The following is a 25140-nucleotide window of genomic DNA, read 5'->3' on the forward strand; positions in this document are numbered from 1 at the left end:
AATGAAAGACATTGCTTGAGAGAACATGGTTGTGAAATGAATGCAATTAACTTATTTTAAACACTGACATATAATGTAAATTAGACCACACACACATTTAAATAGCTCAAAAATATGAGAAAGTGAATGAGGCCAATTGACCATAATTGGAAATTGAGCTTAAAAAGAAAAATAACGAGTCAAAGAAAAATATACCAAATCAAACTTCACATAACAACTATATTAGATTGAATTATATTGTCCAAACATAAAATGATATTAATTTTTTTTTTTCTAAAAACAAACATTAAATAATTAAAAAAATAATAATGTCACTATTTGAAAAAAATATATTTCAGAATAATAATATAAAGGGGCTTTCATGTGTGATATTAATGTAGACCTTAGATTGAGATGCCTAGCTAGTATCTAGGTGACAAGTATATACCATCCTAAATTCTAGTGTGATTCTCTACGTAATGTCCCTAGTCAGGATAAAATAGAAAAAATTGGCCGTCAAATGTCAATTGCGTCAAGAAACCTCGCCACCCTCGCCAGTGAAAAAGCACACGTTTCATATACAAAATGGCTTGACGTCACCGTCAACCGGCGCGAAGGTCTCACTTGTATATCTCATACAATCTCGAGAGCGACAAAAAAAAAAAAACATTATCAGGAACTTCGGTAAAAAAAAGAAAAGAAAAGACCAATGATAAAAGGGGTTACATGGGTTTAAGCTAAAGCAGAGCAGGCAAGTTCAATCCCCAAGAAATCTAAAAACTATGAAAGCAAATGCTGGTTTAGTGTGCATTAATCCCATTGCATTAAACCCCAAGAGTTTAGCTCGTCTCTTTCATCGTGTGAACGCTCGACCAGGGGCTTTGCAGGGCCACCATCACGTCCAAGGTTCGATTCCCGGGAAGAATGTGGCTAGCCTCTGCTGCTCGGCTCCTCCTTTGGCGACAGCTGTCGTTGCTTCCGACCCAGATGAGCGCCTCGCTGCTGACGTGGAGGATTGCAATGCTGAGGTGGATGGCGATGGCGATGGCGATGGCGATTCTGACGAGGGAGCGGCAGGGCGCGAATCGGGCAGCGGGAGGTTGCGATGGAACATGTTGCTTAGCACCGAGGCGCTGGGAGATGCTCACTTGTTGAGGGCAGGTAGTGTGACAGATGCTCATGTGCTGAGAAGGAAGGGGCGGTTGAAGGAACAGGATGGGCTTATTGAGTTTGTCATTTCCATGCACAATACGCATTCGCCGTCTGAGGTTGTTTTTCATCTTTAAATCTCACCGGATAGTTCTAATGTTGTCTTTGGAACCGTCTATGATTTTGGGATTACTTTTATGAAATATATTATTATATATACATGTATGCTTTGATAATAATGTAAATCTATTTTGGAAAATAGTTTATGCAATGAAATTTATCCAAATAGTTTATGCAATGAAATTTATGTTACAAACCTTCACACATAAGACGAGAGTTAGCAAGTTTATTCGTTAAGATTTATAATGAAATAGCTCACATGCAAAGAAATCTGAAAAATGTGTTAATGTTGTGGTTTTTGATACCTTAAACTGCTTGCTTGTGGACGTATTTAAAGTTCCTTCCTTCTTTTCTTCTCCTTTCCTAAATGATAATGCAAACTGAAGAACGAAACAACTATCCAAAACTTTGCCCTATTCCTCTATCCCCCTCCCACACTCAAACCGGTTGATCATGATAACATAATGTCATTATCAACATCAAAACACTGCAAGAACTACAAAGCCTATAGATGGAAGAAGGTCCTTATAATCAGGGTGGCCCCAACTTTTGTTGGACGAGTAATTTTCATCATCTATTGTCTCCCAGCTAGTGAGAGCATTTTCCAAGTACTTCTCATCATCCATTGTACCCCATCTAGTGATAACATTTTCTTCGTGCCATTGTGGGTGAGGGGATTTAAGCATCTTGATTGCCGTCATATTGAATATTCCAGCAGCGAGGTGAGATAACTACATTTAACCAGGAAAGTTGTCTTGTCCTTGGGGTGGAGCCCATGTGCATTGCGAATGGGACATTGAGGAGGAATGAGCACATTTTGGCAGCTTTGAGGGATGACCACATTTTGGCAGCAGTGCTAGGAGAAGCCAAAGCAGCCATGCCTTTGGTCTTGTTAGGTTGACATGTTGCAATGCGGTATAGCTAGAGGCAAATGTACCACAGTACATGGGGCATTAATTACCACCTTACGGTCACTTTGCTAGTCTAGACTTGGAACTGCATTAACACATTGGAAATCCCCTAAGTCTTTGTGTGATAGGGAGCTTGCTATGCATTGAATCTTAAAGCATGCCAAGTTGAGCAAATTTATTAGAGAAATGAACTCCATCCCATTGAAGGGTGTATCCCATTGATGGGTGTTTTGTGACACTTATCAACACAGCACAAAATACCAAGTATCTTTTCCTCTCTTAACAAAGAAACCTCAAATGCTAAACATGTTGAACTTGTGTAATCAAACAAGGAAGCCCAAGGTTTACATTGCTAACTAGTGAGTTTAGCATTGTATCTAACTCACTTGAATTCGATGTGATATTGGTGGTAACACTCAAAGGGACTTGCACATTTTTTCTTGGACTTGATTCTTTTGCTTCAAAGCATGAATGGTCTTGCATAGAGCAACTAGAACTTGAACTAAACTGGCCCAAACTTCAATCAAAGATAAAAATGTTAAGGGTTTAAAAGAATCTAATCTACTTTCTAAGGACAATGATAGCCATTGTCCTCAATTTTGTGTTTGCAAAATTGGACAACCTAGCAGAAAATTTCGTAGTTTAAACTCTGTAAGGCGATTTCTTGGTTGGTTTGGTTTTGTTTTTGCCCTAGGATTGCTGCATTTTGAATTCTTCTTCCTTTTATCACTTAGACTTTGATCTCTTTCTTGATGTTGATCTTCATTATTCTATTCATGGCTTACTTATAACAATCCACCCCCTTGACCAGCATCATTCCTACAAGAACAAGAAAATGTTAGGTTAAACTAATGCATTAAGAATGAAATGCAAGGGTATGACCAAACAATCCCTCACGATTTCAAACTTTCATCTTAAATTGGACATGCATTTGAATTTGGATTCCTTGACTTGGATTAGGAATCTGAATTTATTCCTTTTATTGGGTGGATATTTTGCAACCGACAGTTTTGTGAAAATCTAGTCACAAAATAGGTAGATCAGCCACAGTGTGTGAGACAAAGTCTCTCCTACATTAAAAGGAAGGCTCCCCCTTCTCACTGTTCCATAGATCAACTCAAGGTAAGCAAGAAGTTAAGAGGTTTGTAAAGGGTGTTACGGTGTTACCAATATTCTTTCCTCTTAACTTTCAAGAAAGAATCCACTTACTTGTGGAGCAAGTAATGGGCAAGATTAAATCTCTAAACTACACTTCTATCTAATAGTTAGAAATGATATCAATAAATCAACACCAACTCAAAGGCTGATTGAAAGTGTATCGGTTTGGCTCTAGGTCTTGTTTTGATCTATTCTATAAGAATAACCTCTACCATTGGGGCACAAAGACTTCCAAAAGTAGGGAATTCTAACTATTTTTCGTGAATTTGGGATGCTAACATAAGCTACGGGCAAAGTTTCTAGTCTATGTATTACCCCAACTGCTCCTAGTCAAAGCTTTAACTTCGATTGCTTCTTAACTCACTACGCTCTATTATTGAACACACAATAATAACATGAATCAAAGACAATAGGTACAAATTACAGTCAAGGCTTCTAATTTGCTCTATCACAATTGCGTCCAGTCAAAGCATCAAATCCATTTGCTTCTTTTTATTCACTTTTATCCCAAATTCGTACTACACAATTAAAGTTATGCTTGCACAATTTCTCCAGAGCTCTCTTGCATACAATAAAAGATGATTTTTACAATGAGGGGGCACTCCCTTATATAGGCAAAGGAGTTGAGAAAAATGAGGAAATAGTGGGAGAGAAACTCAACCAACTTTGACTCGGTCTAACTAACAAGAGAAATTATTGGATTACATGTTATTTCACATGTAAATCGTATTACATGTAATTATATATTTTCATGTAATACATCCTCCCCAACTACAACATGAAAGAAGAAGAAAGAAGATAGAAGAGAAGGAAACAATCCTAGGGATTGTTCTGAAGGGCCTTGTACTTGGCAATGCTATCCCGGATGATCATAGGATCAGAAGTTCCTATATTTTGTGCCATTGCATTCACCTTGATAACCATGGTGTTGTGTCTTTTGATAGCCTCTGACTCCCTTTGATGAATTATCCATTGACAGTTGAAACTTGATGTGATCAACCTTTTTTTGTTTGAGTTGTCATGAATTCTCGTTTGTAGATTGACACATTATGGAGTTTCCGACACTTTGAAGACGTTCTCGATGATGTCCGGATGTAAACTTGGAACAACTTTCCACCAACACTTTTAACTTTTTTTTTTTGAAGCAAAGTGCTTGGCGCATTCCGACAAGAACTTGGGTTCTTATACAACCATTGGAAAAATGGAGACCAAATGAATTACTGCTTCCTGAGAATCAAAGCATGTCTTCTTCACTTGATGTCTTCATTCTTTATAGAATTTTGGCATATCTTGACTTGTTGCAACATGAAAATTTCAATGGGATTGAATTCATCATTGGAAGATATGGATTCTGACTCCATGGGAATATTGGCAAAATGAATCTCTGAGGAACAATATATGCGAAGTATTGATTAGATACCCATGGAACATATGCAATGAATTGGATGTTGTATGGAAAGTACATGTGAAGGGCTAAAATGAGACTTAGGAAGATAGATGACATGTAAATGTATATGGGAAAAGAATGAGATTACATGTAAATGTGGATGGAGAATGAGATTACATGTAAGTGTGGATGGAGGGTGAGATTACATGTACTTGCATGTAGTAATTGCATATGAAAGGAATGAATGCAATGTGTCTTGTGATGATGAGAAAATGAGGCAAAGTGAGCTCTGATAGATATCTCTGAGGAAAGGTGAAGTCCAAGTACATGGGAATGCATGCGCATTACATTTTTTTTGACTCTTTAAAAGTAACTTTTAGTCAAAAACGGCTTCTCTTGATGCAATTACATGTAAAGGAATTTTCATGTAATCATGACAAGTGATTGGGTGTGGAGAGTGACATGTGTGAAAGTGGGAACAGAGAATAAGATTACATGTACGTGCGGATGATGGACGGAAATACATGTAATCGAATGTGAAGAGTGAGATTCAAAGTGTTATGATATGCAATGATGGAGGTGGAATGAAATGATGCACTTGCATGAAAGGGTGAAAGGTGGAGTGAAATGAAACATGTTCAAGTTCTTGGGAAAGAACTTGCAATTTCTTCCAAAAGAAGAAAAATGAAAAAGCAAGCAAATATGTAACAACCAGATTTTTCGGGTCTTAATTAACAACTAACATACTCATAGAAATATAGTTATTACTTCAATTTCATAGGAAGAAAGTTAAATCAAACATGTTCATGTGGATGAGACTTACCGTTAAAATCAGTTAGACAAAATTTCTTAATTAAGAACTTAAAACACCATCAATCAGTTTACCATAGAAATTAAAATCCACATACTGTGAAATTTGAACCGATAAATAATTGTAAGAAGGCTTCTGCAATCACCCAGATTAGTCCACAAATACCACTATAACAAAATCATATAGCGACTACCATTCAATATTGCTATATCAAAATCAGCTGACGATTACTATTAAATACCACTATATAAATTAGGGCATCAGATACCACTGTATTACTTAGGGCTGCAATTACCATTGGATCATCTAGGGCATCAGATACCACTGTATCAATTGGGGCTTCAGATACCATAGAATTCAATTAGGGCTTCAGATACCACTGTATCATTTCTTTTCTTTCGATTTCTTAAATGTGGCAATAACTCAAGATTAGAAGCTATGCTCATATTCGATATTCATATAAATGAAAAACAATCCATAAAACTATCTCTCGCATCTAAGTGTAAAATAACTGTAATGATGAAATAACTCAATTAATCTTACCTTCTTGCATATACATCATAAAACTGAATTACTTGTTTCCGACAAACAATTGAATGTATAGCTTATCTTTGTCTGTTGTACATTCGACAACTTTGGGAGAGGTGAAACATTGTCAGGGGCTTTACCACCCAGCCTCGGACCAAAACTTATTCCCCACACAATCTCCAACGAGAAAGGCCCTCGCTACTCGAAATTGGATTTGGATCATTGGTCATCTATTGAGCATCCTGGTATCTAACCACACCACTAGACTCGACAGCAAGAGTTACATTAATAGGATCATGCATGAGCTATTAAATGATATTATTCTAGATTTAATGTATCATATTTGACTTGTATTTTCCAAGTCATTGCAGACTCCATCTCACCTCTTCACCTTTTCCATGGCTATATAGCCAGTGAATCCTAAGTGTTCGGATCTCAGAGCAATCGGCTCTGTCTATTGATTTCCAACAAATTCATGAATAACATATATGTTCTAGCTTATTACAATTTATGATTTAAAAAGGATATTCTTAAGGATTGCAAAATTTATTGTTTAATTAATTAACTTAATCATATCTGATTTCTCTTCTGCATTCTTGCAAATTCATTCCACCTCTTCACCATTTTATGGCATCTTTGCTGGTAAATCCTAGGTGTTAGAGAATCTATAATTATTTTGGTCTTGTTCGGAAAATTATGATAGCATGGCTATAAGTATGAACAATTATCATTAGAATTCATAAATGGTATTTAATCATATAGATCTTCAAAGAACTCTATGTAAATGTAAGAGATGAACAACATGGTTGTGAATTAATCTCAGTCTATAATGCATAGTCGGTTATAGTTGGACATTCAAATTAGGAAAGGAAGAAGTTATGAATATGAAAACATATTTTGTATTATTCTCAGCTCTAACAATATGTAGTTGACAACAAACAAAGAAGGAAGAAACTAAGAAATACGAATGCATATATTATATTTCGTTCAGCCCTGATAGGTATAGCCGATTGTAATCGGACATATTTTTAAAGAATGAAGGAATTATGAAATGTGAAAGTATATATTATTTGTGACCTGCGATTGGGCTTGGACGTGGCTCCTCCCGTCCCTAGGCCGGAACTCCTGTTGGCTGATTGCTAACCCACTGGTTGAAACTTGATGTAGTTTTCAATCGCCAGCAAAGTAAGGAAGAACAAGGTAATCTGGAAGAATGTTTTTGGCTGAGAAAGATTCAAACTCGACTTGCAAATGAAGACGCAGCAAATAATCAAAAAGAGAGATGCCAAATGGGTTGGTTCACGACTTCCTTTAAAAGCTAGCTGTGACGACTCAGCTACTATCGGTTTCAAAAAGATTATTTGCCCATTCGAATTCCAAGCATTAAATCGATTGGAAAAAGAGAAGGAAAGAAAATAAAAAGGTTGGAAGAGAAGTTGGAAAGATTAAAATTTGATTATTGCCAATTTATCATGCCAAGTGTTTTAATCGGTTAAAAGCAAAGAATATTAAAAAGAAAAGAATAAAGTTGGAAGATTATAATTCAAATATTATAATAATTCGAATGTTATTATTATAATGTTATATTTATATATGTACATATAAATATTAATGAGGTGACATCACTTTATTAAATTATTATAATATAATGGTGCCATCTCATTTCTATATGTACGTATATAGATATATCTATTATAATAATAAGGTGAAAGATCGTATTAAATCTTTAGAGGTACGTTTTATATTTTAACTCGATTATTTATGTTTCTCAATTTATTTATTTAAATAGCTTAGGCGGGTCCCACAGATGTATCCTATTTCAAGTTGCTAGGTCCTCAACCCATCTACCCAGTGATGGTGATACTCCTATGCCTAATTCTTTTTTGACAATGCTTCCACCCCTTCGATGTGTTTTCGGCAAGGAAATTCCCCGCAGTTAAATTATATTATCATAATAAATTATTTAATCATAATTAATCATAACGGTTAACCATCTTCTCAATTCCATGAATTCGTGACAAATGATCAACTAGCTTGTTATCTTCATTTTGAAATTATAACGACTAACCATCTTACCATTTCACAAGATTATAACCAAATTAACTGTCAACTGACGTCATGTGAACCTCAACGGCTATATTTTAAATCAGGTAAAAAATTGGGATGTAACAAACAAACAACGAAAACAAGCACAAAACAAACACATACTTTTGGTTTGAGACTCAAACATGTCAACAAGCAAGTTGTTTTCATGTGCAAATTTGAAATTGAAATTTGAGGAAATTCCAAACACTTAAAAATGAATGTTTTTATCCTATTTAAAGGGAAAATGCAATTTTTATGGCATTTATATCAACAAGTGTGAAGCATCAAGCTAAAACATGAATAAAATCAGCAAGATATGCATGAATTAATTAGCAAGAAGGAAAATGTCCACTTACTTGATGATTGTGTGCCAAAAATGAAGGAGAAAGAAACTCCAATATTGAAAATCTTCAAACAAACTTGGACTTCTTCAACCTTGCAATGATGAATGATTAATGAGCAAGAGATGACGCATTTTCCATGTATATGCCCAAAAACGTGGTCAACAAACACTGAAGCACAAATTGTTTTTCGCAAAATATATGAAAAGAACCTGTTTTTGTCAAAAACGTGGTTTCATGAGGGCATTACATGGAGCGATTTTCATCTTCAAATGGAAAAACGTGACCCTCAATGTCATATATAATGATCAAAACTCCAAAACGATCCTTTTTTTGGCAAAAGCGTGGATTCTCATGGCCCAAATCTGGGCGTTTTTTGTCCAAAATGTGGCTCCAGATGAGGTTGAAATGAATCGTTTTTCACATGAATAAGGACGCCAAATGCATGGAAATGCATAAGGATGCAAAAATTCCTCTTGAGGAAGAGGTTTCAAGTCATTTCATGGAAGAATCCAAACAAAAACATCAAAAACGTGTTCTTGGAGGCCATTGACATGGACATTTTTTCTTGAAGAGTCAAAAACGGGTTCTCAAGAGGCAATAACATGTGTTAAAAAGTCCAAACGCACTCTTGGAGTGCTATTACATGTTTTAAAAACATGTATTTGGCTTCTTCAAGCTCAAGCACACTCTTGGGGTGTATTTACATATTTTGAAAACATGCATCTTGGGCAAAAACAGGTTATCAAGATGCATGTGCATATTTTAAAATATGCTTTCTATGCTTGCCCATGTTGAACGCACTCTTGGAGTGCATATGCATGTTTTAAAAATATGCAATATGCTTAGCTCACTCTTGGGAGGCCATTGCATATTTGACTAAAAGGCATTTACATGCATTTAGTTCAAAAGCTTACTCACTAGATGCATTTGCATATTTTGAAAACATGCAAATGGGTCTAAAGGATGAGTTGCACAACTTATGTGATTTAAATTAGCACATGACAATTTAATTTTTGATGAAATATTACTTAAATGGGCCATAAATAACATTTACACTATCATATTAAAAACATAATGTGGAAATATCATTTAAAAATAATAATTTGCTAGAGCATTTGATTTAAAATAAAAATAAAAAATCAAACTATATAGTTAATATAGTCACTTAAGTGAAAAATTAAAAAGTAACTCAACTTAAAAATATAACATAAAGTGTACTATAGTTACTTTATGTGAAAAATTAAAATGATAAAGTAATTTAATAACATAACATAAAGTGAATTTATGTTATATTTTTCAAAAAGCGAATGTCAACTTTAAAATATAACATGATATTTTAATTTGTGCAGTTGTACTTGGAGATTCCACCTTTTGGGCACTAAAATGGTCATATCTTTTGATTGCCAACTCTGATTAAGCCCTAAGATACATTGAATCGAAGGGAAAATCAAAAGCAATGACTTGAGCAAAACCAGAAAACCAAAAGCCAACAAACACACACTAAAAAATGGAAAAAAAGACGTTGAAGGCTTCAAAAATCAAGCATAGGCCCAACAAACAGAAAAACGAAAAAGACTTGACGAAAGCCTTCAGTAAATGAATCCATCATATCAATCGTTACTGATTGGTTGATCAATACTAACCAATTAAATAATGAATTAAGCTTAGAGAAATGCAAAGCTTAATTTGAAAAAGTTTCGTACTGTTATCTACATTTTGTGGTGACAAAATGCATGACAACACTTTTCATTGACTTGAAAACCTCCCTTGTTACCCTCAAAACGATTCTGGAAATTTACTTGATGAATTCCATTTCTCATTTGATTTTGATTTAAATTGCTTTTGTTAAGGAAGATCAGATATGATACCTTTTAAGTTTTTATCTATATGTCCCTTATAATTGTATTCACAAATTGTGTCTTCTTCTCTTGCAGATTTATATATATACTGCCTGCTATAAGATTAAGTATGTTCTGATTTGATTTCAACATATGTAAAACAGACTTGTTAATTCTAAGATCGCTGCAGATGTGATGGTATTGATTGTGTGATATATATTTTCCAAAAGCAGCCATCTTCTCTTATTAAGTAAGAATGTGGAGAGGCATGTCCCATGTAGGGACATGACGCTAGGTGGCTTAAGCCACGTAGGGTCGTCCCTACATGTAACATGCCTTGTCATTAGCAAGACACAACTTATATATGTGCCGCATAGGGTGCGGTTCCATGAGGGGGGCTGGAGGATATATTTTTGTGGAGTGGGTGGTCCTATGAAACCAAAAAAAGGTTTGCTACAGGATTAATTAGATCCTTCTCCTCAAAAGTAGTAGCCCCTACTTTTTAGGGTGTAGATTTAAGCAGGTGGAAAAGATGGTGGGCTAGAAATTGCCCCACCAACTTAGGCTTTTCTTGTGCCACTTGTCAATCATATGCCAATTTCCAATTTTTATCAATAACTTTTTTAAACATATTATTTATTTAGTAAGTGAATTGAATATGTTAAAATAAAAATTAAATTCATGGGACCACCTACTTCCATAAATTATGGGTCTTAAACATTTTAAGAATAGCCCCATTACAAAATTCATGGGACCTCCCACTTTAAAATAATCCTTAAAAATCTCTAGAGTGCCAGCTGAATTTTTTTAGGAAGCCCCCCTCCATGAGACCGCACCCTTATGATATAATTGCAGCCTTAGAAGACCACTATCTATTTTATATAATCGGTGTTTAATGAAACCAATTCCCTTGGAATATATTCGGTCGGTTTGATTTAATATATTGATATTATCTTCATAATTTAATAGTGTTACACCGGCATGGGGGAAAGGCGGTGCGGGGGGATGTCGGGACGAGTTTCGGGTGCGGGAAAAAAAGGAGCCTCAATTTTGGGACGGCAGGGGTGCGACAGTGGAGGTGCAGAAGGGGAGGGGGGGAGGGGGATGCATAGTGTGTGTGTATATATATATGACTGAAAATGCTAATTATGAAATGATACTTAATATATATTATATAACATACCAAATATAGTTGAATAGAGAAAATTGAAATGCGATTCACAAACCATAAGTTCAAACTTGAAACTTGAAACTTCATAACCATTGCCAATGACCATTTAACAAATTAACTTAGTTCAAGATGCAAGATTCAAAATTCATTGTTCAAATATGAATATAGTTCAAGATGCAAGATTCAAAATTCATGAAGAGAAATTCTAAACAGTATGTGTGCCAATCGACTCGAATGAAGAGAAATTCTAAACATCTCTAACTTTTGGAATGGGAATTGGTCTCTGGCTCTGCCATCTGAGACCCTCTAACCAACTGGCCTAGCCTACGAGGGCTACTGATAGGCTAGTTTGAACCACCAACCATGGTGAGCTAAAATGGGACATTACAAATGTGCATTGCTTTTGTTTTTGTTTTTTGAAGTGGGAACTAAGTTGTCGGTTCAGATTCTGGTACGGATGCGGCTTTGAGATTCGGGTTTGAAATTTGTCCAATTTTGTTGGGGTTGGGTTCGGAGTTGTTTTGGGTTCATTCGTATAGAAACATATGTTTTTAAAAAATATGTGTGTGTATATATATGCAACAACAAATAAGTCCAAACATCAAAGCAACATAGCAAAATACACCGACATATCTATATTTTTGTTCTATATGATATTAATTGCAACATTTAGCCATACATACAACACTTGCTTGGTCACATGCATGGAACATATTTCCATGTCAAGGGGACAGTTTGACAATTGATGATGTTGTCGGTAAATTCTATATTGTAGCCGATGGGTAGAAGTGTATCCGAAAGGGCGCGTGACGGTTGAGTTACCTCTTCAAGAAAGTATATGTACACCGTCTAGAAGGGACTTTGGATCATCATTGTAATCATTATAATCATATTGAAAGCATTGGAGTGCATATTGCGTATATGAATAAAGTATTTGTTTTGTGTTATATCTTATTGTACTACATGCGATAAGTATTCCTTTACCCTGTACGGTAAACATTTGGCGTCATTGCCAATCGAACCTAGAACAAAGTAAGTGTTATGAAGATTAATGCCGAATCTGCTTAATAAGGATAGGAATAAGATAAAAGATAAGGATGAAATACTCACAACACAGGAAGTTTTGATTTTAGCACAACAGGCGAAGTGCGGACAGAAGCTTCAGCAGATTACTGATGAGCACGAAGGGGGTGAAGGAGCACAGACAGAGGGAGTGCATTTGCCTAGCAAACCGAGGAGTGCTGAGGAATTACTAGAAGAGACTTGACAACGATTGAATTTGGTAGAAGAGACAAGGGAGGAGTTTCTTAACTTGTATATGCCAAGGGTAGAGAATTTGAACAGAAGGGAAGTAACTCGCACGGCTTGAAGTGCTGAAAGAGCACGAGTGTGGAGTGAACTCTTCATTTTGGATACACCCAAGGAATGGATACAGGTAGAGAATTGAACAACTTTGCTTGAGGAAGATCTTTGCTCACCAGGTAACACAGTTGTTGGAAGTAGGACGGTTGTCTGAAGCAACGTGGTTGTGTAGAACAACACAGGTGCTCAGAACAACACGGGTGTTCAAAACAACGTGGGTACACAATAGGTACCACAGAATCAGAAGAAAGTAACAATGATAGGACCAAAGGAGAAATTGCCGAAGTTTAATTGCGACTTGATGACAGATCTGATCAGGCACTGCAAGACATGTGAAACAATATGGATGGCAAATGCTGTAACGGACGAGGATGATTGGGTTTAACAGTTTCTAGCGACCTTGTGGGGTGTGGCAATTGATTGGTTTGCGGATGTCAATCCTAAAAAATTAACTACATGGGCAAACGTTAGGAAGGAGTTCATGGCAGAGTTTTGACTGCTAAGGGACACTAATGAAATTGTAGCAAAAATATACAATACCAAGTATGGAAAGAATGAAATGGTCCATGTCTATGCAAGAAGGCTAAAAGAGTTGGTGAGGAAGATGGAGAGCCCACTAGTTGATAGATTAAAGAAACGATGGTTTGTTGAAGGGCTATGGTCGACACTGAAGAAGAAAATGAATATTGTACCTCTAGCATCGTATGTAGATGTGTATAATCGGGCGATGGATTTGGAGAGTGAGCAAAAAACAAGCAAGAAGAAGAAACACAAATCATTGGACTTAGACGATTCATCGTTCGAAAGTAGCGGCAGCGACGAAGAATCAAATAAGAAAGTTCGAGCATTGCAGAAGGATATGCTATGGATGATGAAGGAATTTAAAAATCTGAAAAGGAATGTGGACTTAGTGAAGGGGGAATTGTGGTGTATGGACTGTAAGGAGGAGGGCCGCACATAGGGCTCTTGTCCGAAAAAACAAATTTGCAATATTTGCTAGATTGCGGGACATTCCACCAAGAAATGCCCGTTCAATATGAAGACGAAGGGACACCAGCAAGTGTTACTAACGCAGGAAGTATCCACTACAGGAGCAGGAACAAACACAAACAATGACATAACCTCAGGAGGGTATCGAAACAATAACTGGTGCGGAAGGGGTCGTAATAATAATAACAATAAAAGCAATGGGGGCCGGAGTCAGATACCTACTTTGTGGCCACCTACATTTTAGTTAGTCACGGTAGATCAACATAGAATCAAGCCGTTGGGAACCTTGATGGCGCAACCAATAACTATTGGAACACAACCATTTCTATTAGATTTTGTGGTCATGTCGCTAAAAAGAAAAGGGTATGACGCTATCCTTGGACGGGATTGGTTGGTGCAAGCAAAAGTGAAACATGATTTAAAATTGAACCAGGCCAATTAGTTTTGAAGTATAAGAGGTGCAACGAGATCAGACCAGGTAGGTTTAAAATAAAGTGGGTCGGGCCATATAAAATCCGCGAAGTGGGCGATAATAGAGCAATAAAATTATATACGCTCGACAGGAAGGAAGTAGTCAATGAAGTGAATGGGTCAAAGCTGAAAGTCTATCATGAAAGAAATAACGCACCTCCATGGACGAATAGTTGAGAAATAGTATAAAAATAGTAATTATTAATGTATATATGTAAATGTAATAAAGAACGTAAAATTGTATAGAGCAGTGATAAAAGAGTAAATTGAAGGCCATACAATGCACTGTATGGTTGGAAGACTTGTTTGCAGGGGATAATAGTACCGTACGGATTCAATAAATCACATGTATCATTAAATAATGTATAAAGTTGAGCAAATTTTCATTGTACGACCACAAGAGGAATTATAATAAGTGCAAGTAAGTATTGTATGGACGTGCAAACTGGGAAGCCGTATGGCCATACCATCGTACGCAAGGGAAAAACATTAAGGAAACACTTAGAATGAACATCGTATGAAAGAAAGAAAATATAAAGGGAGTAACTAACTTAAGGGTTGTACAGATGTACGTAATGCAATAGGGGGATATATTGGACCGTGTGACCTTGCGTGGAGTTAGTAGGTAATCACAAGTGATCCACCATACGGCCAAGCAAAGAGTAGAAATTGCACAAGTGGTACACTAATACACTGTACGACAAGGGAGACAAAGAGAGGAGGCAACAGGAAGCAGATTGTACTACCGCACGACACAAGGGAGTAACACAATTACTGTATGAGTCTGTACGGCCTGGGAAGAGCACCGTACGATCAGCTATAAAAGACAAATATTGCCATACGACCATTGTTAAACGAGGTAGAGGTGACAGTACGGAATACACTGTGGAGGCAATACATTGTGTAGCCGTACATCGTACAGGATTGACGATGGGGGACTACTGTACGGTGCAACAAAATATCTTACACTAGTTCAAATACAAGAGACGACCACCGTATAGACACAAAAGAAGGGTGAATAGGAGGTTCTAAAAAAAATACAAAAAAAAAAAGACGACAAATCAAAACAGTTCATAATGAATAACGCATGATGCCGAAAGGAAGGGAAAGACATAAACAGGTAGTAAAACATAAGCGGTTGGCAGAAAGAGTACGAGATCGGAAGAAAAACACAAAAATGGTGTGTTCCATGGAATTCTGTGTGGGTTTGAGATTGCTAATTTGGTCTTGGCAGCGGAGGCTTGACCTCGCCTTGTATCGCAGCACTAGGACCCTGCGAGGGTGCTGCCCCTCGACTCCGTTGGGGGCGTTGCCCTCTAGACTCCTAGTCAGTTCAGTTATCAATCTTGGGAAGTGTGACCAGTTGATGAGACCTGGAGTTGTTGCAAGCATAGAGTGTTTGTCTGTCAGAGGTGGAGAGAGCACTGGAAAAAGCCTTTCAAGAGGGGTGCTACGCTTTGAGGCACTCGGAGTAGGTGTTGGACGTGAGGCTGTCTTGGTGGATGCATAGAGAGCTCAGGAGGAGCTGACCATCCAATTGGAGGTAGTAGAGCGACACTTGGCTCAGTGTACCCAGGAATTGGAAGCAGAGAAGGTGACACAGGTGCCTATAAAGGTTAGATTGACTAAGGAGACAATATTGTGTTAGTAGAGGCTATAGATGCAACGTGTTTTGGAGACTAGTTTGGTGCAGGCACAGGAGGAATGTGAATGTGATTTGACAGAAACAAATCTATCTTGTTATAGTTAGTCAGTTAATGTATTCTGTTTTGTTAATTTGTCTTGGATATTTTGTAATTGTTGTTTGGAGACGAGTTTTCTTTTTGGGGGGGATGATGTTGTCAGTAAATTCTATATTGTGGCCAAAGGGTAGAAGTGTATCCGAAAGGGCGTATGATGGTTGAGTCACCCTTTGGGAAAGTATACATATACCATCTGGAAGGGACTTTGGATCATCATTGTAATCATCATAATCATATTGTAAGCATTGGAGTTCATATTGCGTATATGAAAAAAGTATCCATTCTGTGTTATCTTACTATACTACATGCAATAAGTATCCGTTTACCGTGTACGGTAAACAAATGAAAGGAATTGTCAAGAGATAAGTGCAATTATTTGAATTTCAATTTGTATTGGTTTGATGATTTTTAAGCAGGCTAGATCAATAGTTGAATTCAAATTTTAAGCACAAGATTCAAAAATATCATATCTTTTTAAAATAAATTCTTCTATAATCATCAATTTGGATGTCTTCTATTGTCAATTTGGATTTCCTTTATAGGCAAGTTTTCGTTTTTATTCACAAATGCATAATTGACATGTAAGCCATCTTTTTTGGTCTTTTAGTGGTCACTTTAGGGTTGGGAGGATTGAATAGACCAAATTAGGCCAAAAAAAACACTTTGAAAAAGTCTAAAAAAATGTTTTGAGACCAAATTCAGCCCCAGGTTCGGCAGCTGGGCAGCAAATGCTTCAAAATTTGCTGCAAATTCTGCCCGGGTTCCTCTGACAGAATTTGCAGCAAATTTGTAGCTCTGCAAGAGAATTTGACAAGGACCAGACGTTGTACAGAATTGAACCAGACTTTGAGGGTTGCTGGAGGGAATCTGGTAACTTAGGTGGGAAGCAGTGTTTGAGTGTTGGTTTTTTTGAGAGTTAGCATTAGAATTCACATGTTGGTTATCACTAGGGTTGTCAACCAATTGTTTACAGATCCCATAAGTTATATTCATCTTAAGTATAAACAACTGCGCTGTACAAGAACAACATTCAGTGGTTGTTAAGTATGCATTAAAAAAGAAACAAATGCCTTATCTATTTTATGTCTTCCAAAATGTAAAAACATGGCAAAATCTTCAGTAAAACCAAACTTCTTCATATACATGTGTGCTGTCCCCATTGTAAAATAAACGATATAATTGATATGTATTTACACATTCGGATCGAGCTACATACAGTCTTAATGTGATTGAAGTTATTATGATGTTTGATGCCAGTAACAGTTCCTATCCTCCACCAAATTAGAGTTTTTCTCTTTTCTGTTGTAGGGCCTGTTATTTGTATGAGATTCATCATTATAGAAGTATGGATATTTGGTAGTAGAACCACCATGATAGTCCTTCCCGACTAATTTAGGATAGTTTTAAAGATTTCTGAATGTCTCTGGTGGAAAAAATAGATAAATTGATTATCACTATGCAACATGGTTGTTTTTTATAGTCAACTATGGATGCACATGGTTTCGTAAACATTTTGCACAACTCTTAATGCAAGATGTGTATTTAGTGATAGAAAGATTTGCTTCCAGAACTCTGACTGAGACAATATGCTTTATTAGATCTGTTATTCTGCGATTTAGGCATGATATCATTCCATATGTTTCTTACTAAAATTAGTAAGTGAGGCTTTTGTTTTTGGGTCCACCACATACAATTTGTTAAGGATCAACATGTCCACCACAAAACTTATAATCTCATACATTTGTACACTAAGGACCAACTGTAGGACTACTACTTGCACCTTTTGCTCTGGTGCGACTATGCCATTTTGGGGATTTGAACCCGGGACTCCACAGTGAGAACCCACGGGCTTCACCATAATGCACATACCCTTTTGACAATCCTTAGTGATATGTTGATCTCAATAAGTACTAGAATTGTTAAAGATATCATACTATATATATATATATATATTTGGAGACAAAGGTTACAGTCCAGATTTTTTCAGGGTACCATTTGTTCTTTGAAGGTGTAGTTGCTTATTTTTACATACCATTTTGTCATTTTGTTCCCTTTCATTTCATGAAACATTGAAAGAATGGAATATTTAAAAAACCCTCATTGATTAACAGATAAAAACTTCTTTTCCTTGAAGCTTTCTTAATAGCCAGTGATATTATTTTGACAGAATAAAACTTGGATGAGTGTGAATGTTTAAAGTAAGTCCAATCAACTGATTTTATTTATCCTAGGTAATGGAAAAAATGGAACGATGGGTGCGGGAGCACTTTGAGGATCCACGACGCAGCACATTGAGCAGACTTGTTCCCCCTATTGGGCGTTTTCACACACCCTTACCACTTATTAGGGCCATGCGGGAGTATGATGAATTTGCTATGATTTCAAGGCGCAAGTTTGTACCTCCAAATTTCGCTGAAATTAGACATGTACTAAACATTGCACAGGTGAGCACTTAAATGGTTCTAATTATCTAGATCTCAGTTTTTGGGCTTATTTTGAATTTCTATGGACAGAAACTGTAAAGATTGTGGCACTTATCATTGCAATGGAAAATATATCTATCTTGTTTGTTAACCCAAATTGTGAAAAACCATAAGTTTAATTGGTTGCCTCATTAGGTGAGTGGTCAATGTATTCCATTTATAATAGCATTTATATCGCAGAAAATCATTGATGGATGACTGAATCTTGGTTTATCTAAGCAAGACTAACAATTTGAGAACTAATTCAGATTATAGGTTCTTCTTTAGTCTTATACTCTCAACATTTTGCAGGTTCATGCAATAGCAGAGAAAATTTCATTCGTAACATTTGATGCAGATGGAACTCTTTATGCAGATGGTCACCACATAGAAGGAGATAATAAAATGATTGACCATATTGTTAAGTTCATGCAACATGGTGCTCACGTTGCAATTGTAACTGCTGCTGGTAATCAAATTTTAATGGTTTTTTAAAGTTGCATAGACTTTCTGCTAAATGAAGTTGATCTTAAAAGAGAAATGGCTATTACAATATGAACTAGATCACTGAGATTGTTTGACTGCCTTTACATAGGACATGTTATGATCTCCAGAAAGAGTATGAAATTAATTAAAAGGTAATGGTAAATATTAAATTAGAGGAATGACAATAGGAAATAGAGTGACAAGTATATGAAAATGCCTTTATCTAGTACGGCCTTCAAAATGGTTATGAAAGGTATCGTGTAATAACTTGATATATAATCTAGATGATGACTTTGATAATACCCTTCCTGACATAAGGCTAGCTGTTTCTTGGTAGGGCTAACTAATATTACAACATGAGTGTTGTACTCTAGCCTTTAAGAGATTTGCTTAGTTATTGTCATTTAGAGGACGCATGTTTTATGTAAGTCCATTTGCCTTTTATTGTTTGGGTCTTGTTAGACTTGACATGATAAGGATGTATCAAGATAAACCATACTATAAGTAAAAAATATGTTTTAACAAAGGAAATCGAGTCTATTTTGTTGCAGTCTAATAAGTTGCTGATTTGCATTGCTTTTCAAGTTTTCAGAAATATTTTAAATATAACATTTTCACTGAAGTCAGATATTGACTAGGGTTCTGCAGTTAGAAAGTATATTGGGAAGGATAGGATATCCAGAAATGTAATATTTGTAATGCCTATTTGGTAATTCCACTTTGTCTCAAGATGCAACTATTTCCCATGCATTCTCCCTCTTTCAATCCATTGAAGTTTTAACAGTAAACTAGTATCCAAGGAGACTATTAACGGTCTTAGAGCTGGCCTTTTGGAAATTTTGCAGTACTTTGTTTAGAAAAACCATGCTTTCCATAAAGCTGCTTGCAGTTACCTTTCCATTTTAGGGGTCTGGTTGATACATTGTTCCTTAGAATTCAGCTGTTTGCTCCCTAATGTTTAGGCTTGTAGCACCTTCACTCATCCCTATTTATCTTTTGAATTACATATCTAATTTCATCATCGAAGCCTGTTTTACTGCCTTTAAAACCATCTCACTACTACACAGTTACTCTCTGTCATTTAAATCTTCTAGCTTTCTCAATTAATCAAGAACTATTTAGACAGAGTTATTAAGTCAATATTAGTAATCATGCATTGGACTCATTCTTTTTTCTTGCATACCTCGACACTTAGAATGCAGTTTTGCAAAAATTCCTTTAGGCTTGGCTGAGTTTGATCAATGAGTTGCATCACTATGTTTCTTCCATCACATTGCCACATGTCATTTTTCTTGGGAATTGGTGAATGGTTTTGTGCTCTCCTCCTTGGGGTGGTCTTCAAGGCCCCACATTTGGTAGGATTCTCCTAACTTTGCTAGAAATTTGCCCAATATGGCTTGTGTAATGCCCTGCCAATGAACCCTTATCGACAAGAGCTAAATAAAAATAAAAATAAAAATACATGGACTGAATTTTTTTTGAAATATTCAAGCTAGTCATATGCAACATGCAAAGTCCCAAAGCTTAAACCTTAAGATTAGATCAACTTGTCAACATAAATTACTGCACAAGTGGAAGACTTAAAACTAAGAAACAATAATTGACCGAGGGAAAGGTATTCCAACTCATTAGACATGGTTCATAATATTACAAAATAATTGGTAAAATAGTTGCTTGTTATTAACAAAGACCAAGAGGTCTATATGTACAAAAGAATAAAGTGATGTTTTTTAGGAAACTATCATAAAGAATAGAAATATTCTATATTCTATTCTAGCTGAAAGAAAGCTAAAAAAGCTAACAGATAACTACAACTAACTAAATTTTAGAAATATTCTAATATTTACAATAGATTACAAATAGATTAACATTAACTAATAATAGACGTTTATCTATTGTTGTAATACCCACCCTTAATGGTTAATCTATCCACAACACCAAGTTGTCCTCTGCTTATTAGGACCAAGAGGCTTGGTGAGAATATCTGCGGTTTGATCTGTGGTAGGAACATACTGCAAATTTATTGTTTTGTCTTCAACTAGTTGTCGTATGTTGTGACAGTGAACATCCACATGCTTGGTTCGTTCATGGAAGATTGGATTTTGGGTTAACTTGATAATGCCTTATTATCAACAAACAGAGTAGGTGGTCCTGGTGGTGACATTTGTATATCTCCAAGGAATAGATGAAGCCAAACAACTTCACATCCTGCCTTAACAGTCCCTTTGTATTCGGCCTCTGTAGAGGAGAGAGAAACTACTTGATGCTTCTTATTGGTCCACGTGACTGCATTGGATCTCAAACTGAACACATATCCAAAAGTTGACTTTTTATCGTCAACAGAGCTTGCCCAATATGAATCTGTGAACCCATTGAGTCTAGGATTAGAACTTTGAGAATAAAGAAGTCCATAATCTGAGGTTCCCTTCACATAATGAAGCACGTGCTTTGCTGCCATCCAATGATCAACCTTAGGAGCTGTCATAAAGTGTGAGATATAGCTAACTACAAAGTTGATGTTAGGCCTAGTAGCAAAGAGGTGGATGAGGCTGTCTAGTGTCAGGCCTAGTAGCAGAGAGGTAGATGAGGCTGCCTACTAGTTGCCTATATGTACTATCATCAACAGGAGGAGAATCAGACTTGGTTGATAACTTGAGACTTTTCTCCATGGGCGTAGATGCAGGTTTGCAATCCTGCATGTACAATTTGTCTAATAGAGCCCTTGCATATTTGAATTGAGAGATGAATATACTAGAAGATTGTTGCCAAACCTCAACACCTAGGCAATAATGCATGAGCCCAAGGTCAGTCATATCAAAAGACTGGCATAATTTTTTTTTAATTCGTTGAATCAAAGATGCCGAACTACCAGTGATGATCAAATCATCCACATAAATAACTAGAAAGATGATGTCACTGTCAGTAGTCTTGATGAACAAATTAGAGTATGAAGAACAACTCTTGAAGCCTTGCTCACTGAGGTGCTTATCAATTTTCATGTACCATTCTCGAGGGGCTTGCTTCAAGCCATAGAGAGCTTTTACCAAAATGAGAACTTGATGGTCTTTACCATCAACCTTGAAACCAGGAGGCTGCGTCATGTAGACCTCTTCATGGAGATCATTATTTATGAAAGCACTCTTGATGTCCATCTAATGGACCTTCCAGCCAAATTGTGCTGCCATGGCTAGGACTAATCTAATTGTGCTCATCGTTGCAATAGGAGCAAAGGTCTCCTCATAATCAATGCCCTGACACTGAGAAAAGCCCTTCGCAACTAAATGAGCTTTGTACTTGTCCAAAGTACCATCCAATTTGTCTTTGATTTTGTAAACCCATTTGCAGCCAATTGGTTTCTTCCCTGCTGGAAGATCAGAAAGGACCTAGGTGTTATTCTTCAAGCAGGCTCTGGTGTTTAGATGTCGTTGCCTGTTCCCACTTTGGAATTCCTTTAGCCTTGGAATATGTTTGAGGTTCAAACACACTATGAATGTTAGCGATGAGAGCAAAGTTAACAGACTCTGTAGGTTTGCTCTTTTTTTGAGTAGTTCTCCCTTCAATGAGCTCATCATCAAGAAGAGCAGCAAGTGTCTTAGCCCACCACTTAGGCTGGAGAGGAGAACGACCAACATTAGTATCAGGAGATGCTTGGTGATCAGGTTCCTCGTGAGGAGAATTTGGATCAAACTTAGGTGAAGCATCTACAAATCGAGGTGCTCCTGCAGTAGAAGATGAAGGTGTCTATATAGGGATCACTAGTATAACTGGAGCTGCAGGAGCTACTGGAACCCTCCCATGAGGTGGACCTAATAAAAGCCGAACTACCAAATCATGATCCTTCATAGGTTGGTCTGCTGGATCAGGAAGAGGAGAAACATGCATGAATGGTCCTCGCTGCTCATCAAAGACTACATCACGATTGTACAAGAGATGAAATGTCTTAGTGTCGATCAAACAATAGGCTTTGTGAAGACTACTGTATCCAACAAGCATGAGCTTTTGAATCTTGGCATCCAACTTGGTGCAGGATGCATTAGGGATCCAAACAAAAGAAAAAGAGGCAGAAACCTTCAAGTGATTGATTTTGGGCTTGCGACTTGACCAGGCCTCTTCCAGAGTTTTACCTTTGACCGCCATTGTGGGTGACTGGTTCAAAAGATAAACTGCAGTGTTGACTGCTTCTGTCCAGAACTTCTTTGGAACATGTCTGTGTTCGAGCATGGATCAAGCCATCTTGATGATTGTTCTGTTCCAACATTCAACTACACTATTTTGTTGTGGTGTGTGGGGTGTGGTTAACTGGTGTTTGATACCACGAGCATCTAAGAAGCTAGAGAAATCATTAGAACAAAATTACCCTCCATTGTTTGATTCAAGAGTAATAATAGATTTCCCAAATTCTTTTTCAACTTAAGGTTTAAACTTCTGAAATATAGGAAATGCATCGGATTTCTTTTTAAGGAAATATACCCACATTTTTCTATTGAAATCATCAACAAACAACAGAAAATACTTGGACCCAAGAATAGAAGGAGTGGCCATAGGGCCATAGATATCGACATGAACAAGCTGAAGTACTGGAAAATCTTGCCATGAATCGCCACTGGTGAAAGGTGTGCAATGTTGCTTCCAAGCTAGGCATGCATCACAAACTCCAAGTTGCTGTGTTTGAATCTCTAGCAATTGAAGGACAAGCTCTTCCCAAACAAGCTATGAGAAATAATGCACATTTAAGTGCCCATATTGCTGATGCCATAGTGTGCTAATAGAAGACCGCTGAGCGGCCATAGCTAAGTCCCAAGAATCACTAGAATCAGTGAGTCGGAAAAGACCATGATCCTTAAGACCCACTGCAACAATAGACTGAGTCGCTCGATCAGTGATGGTACATTGATGTGAACTGAAGTGACATCCAACTGTGGAGAATGTCGCAGCAATTAACTGACTGAGAGTAGATTTAGTTCCATTCCTAGAATGTAGTACACATTGAGGAAAATGAGATTCCTTCCAATAGATCGAATTTGAATGTTGTCTTTGCTGACAACAGTGTAATCTTCTCCACCACAAAAAAAAACTGAATCTAAATAAGGTTGGTAGTCAATGAACCAGTCTTTGCGATGAGTGAAATGACGAGAGGCACTTGAATCAATGTACTAGGTAGACGACTTGACATGATTTGTAGGTCTTTTAGCCATGAAGGTGTAAAAGACAGATTCCATTTTCTCAGTGTGCTCTGCACTGTTCACTTTGGGCTACGAACCTAATTGCTTAGATTGTGCAGCTAAGCGTTTTCGATATTCAACCTTCATGTACCCAAACTTGTGGCAATAGTTGCATTGAATGTTCTTCCGGGAGCCATCCAATGCTGGAGCAGAAGACTTCTGCTAAGACGACTGCTGAAACTTGCATTTATCCTTTTGAAAGGTTTTAGTAGCAAAGGCTTGCTTTGTGGAGGTGGAGGTGGAATTGTTACCAAACTGTTGTTTCCATCGATCTTGATGAAGCAGAAGTGTGCAGAGATCGGAACTTCAGATCAACACTAGAAGATGTGATGTTGAGAGTCTTGATAAAATGCTCGTAGGACTTTGGTAAACTCCGGAGAGTGATTATCACAATGTCCTCTTCCTCCATCTTGCGACCGATGGCAAGTATTTGATCATGGATTTCCTGAATCTTATTCAGGTGTGCTTGGAGCGAGGTTTTTTCATTCATGATAATAGAAAACAAAGTGTTTTTCAAAAAGAAAGCTCTGCTTTTGTCAGATGTCTCATGAAGACCTTTGAGATGTGCCCATATCTTTGTAGCTGTCTTGCCGGGTGGAATTTGAGAGAGCTGATCATTAGCCATGGATAATTTGAGAAGCATTACCACCTCTCGATTATTCAGATCCCATGTATCGTGATCTGTAACAGGAGCAGTCAGATGCTTTGTGACACCCAGAACAATTTGATATAATGTATAATGTATAATGTATAATGTACATTATATAATATTTTAATATTATATTCATTATTTGCAAAATATATAATATTTGATTTATATGAATTAGATAAAGAATCAAAGAGAAAATATATTATATTCATTATATAAATTATTATCTATTTATTAAACATTTGTTCCATACATTATTACTATTATCATGAAAT

At 36.8% G+C, this 25140-nt stretch overlaps 1 protein-coding gene across 2 annotated transcripts in view; it reads left to right on the forward strand.

Annotated features, from left to right (window-relative positions):
* The first annotated feature begins 723 nt into the window (after positions 1-723).
* LOC149576388 (IMP-specific 5'-nucleotidase 1-like) overlaps positions 724-25140 on the forward strand; it is a 70389-nt gene continuing 45972 nt past the window's right edge. For both annotated transcript variants that reach the window (XM_089817128.1, XM_089817130.1), the window contains exons 1-3: positions 724-1247; positions 18278-18490; positions 18821-18977. In XM_089817128.1, the coding sequence (XP_089673254.1) occupies positions 762-1247; positions 18278-18490; positions 18821-18977 (856 nt within the window). In that variant the 5' untranslated portion in view covers positions 724-761. The remainder of the gene's footprint in view (positions 1248-18277; positions 18491-18820; positions 18978-25140) is intronic.

The sequence above is a fragment of the Cupressus sempervirens genome, chromosome 1 (assembly GCF_028749045.1).
Source record: "Cupressus sempervirens isolate cs-2001-9-10 chromosome 1, ASM2874904v1, whole genome shotgun sequence".
Taxonomy (NCBI): Eukaryota; Viridiplantae; Streptophyta; class Pinopsida; order Cupressales; family Cupressaceae; genus Cupressus; species Cupressus sempervirens.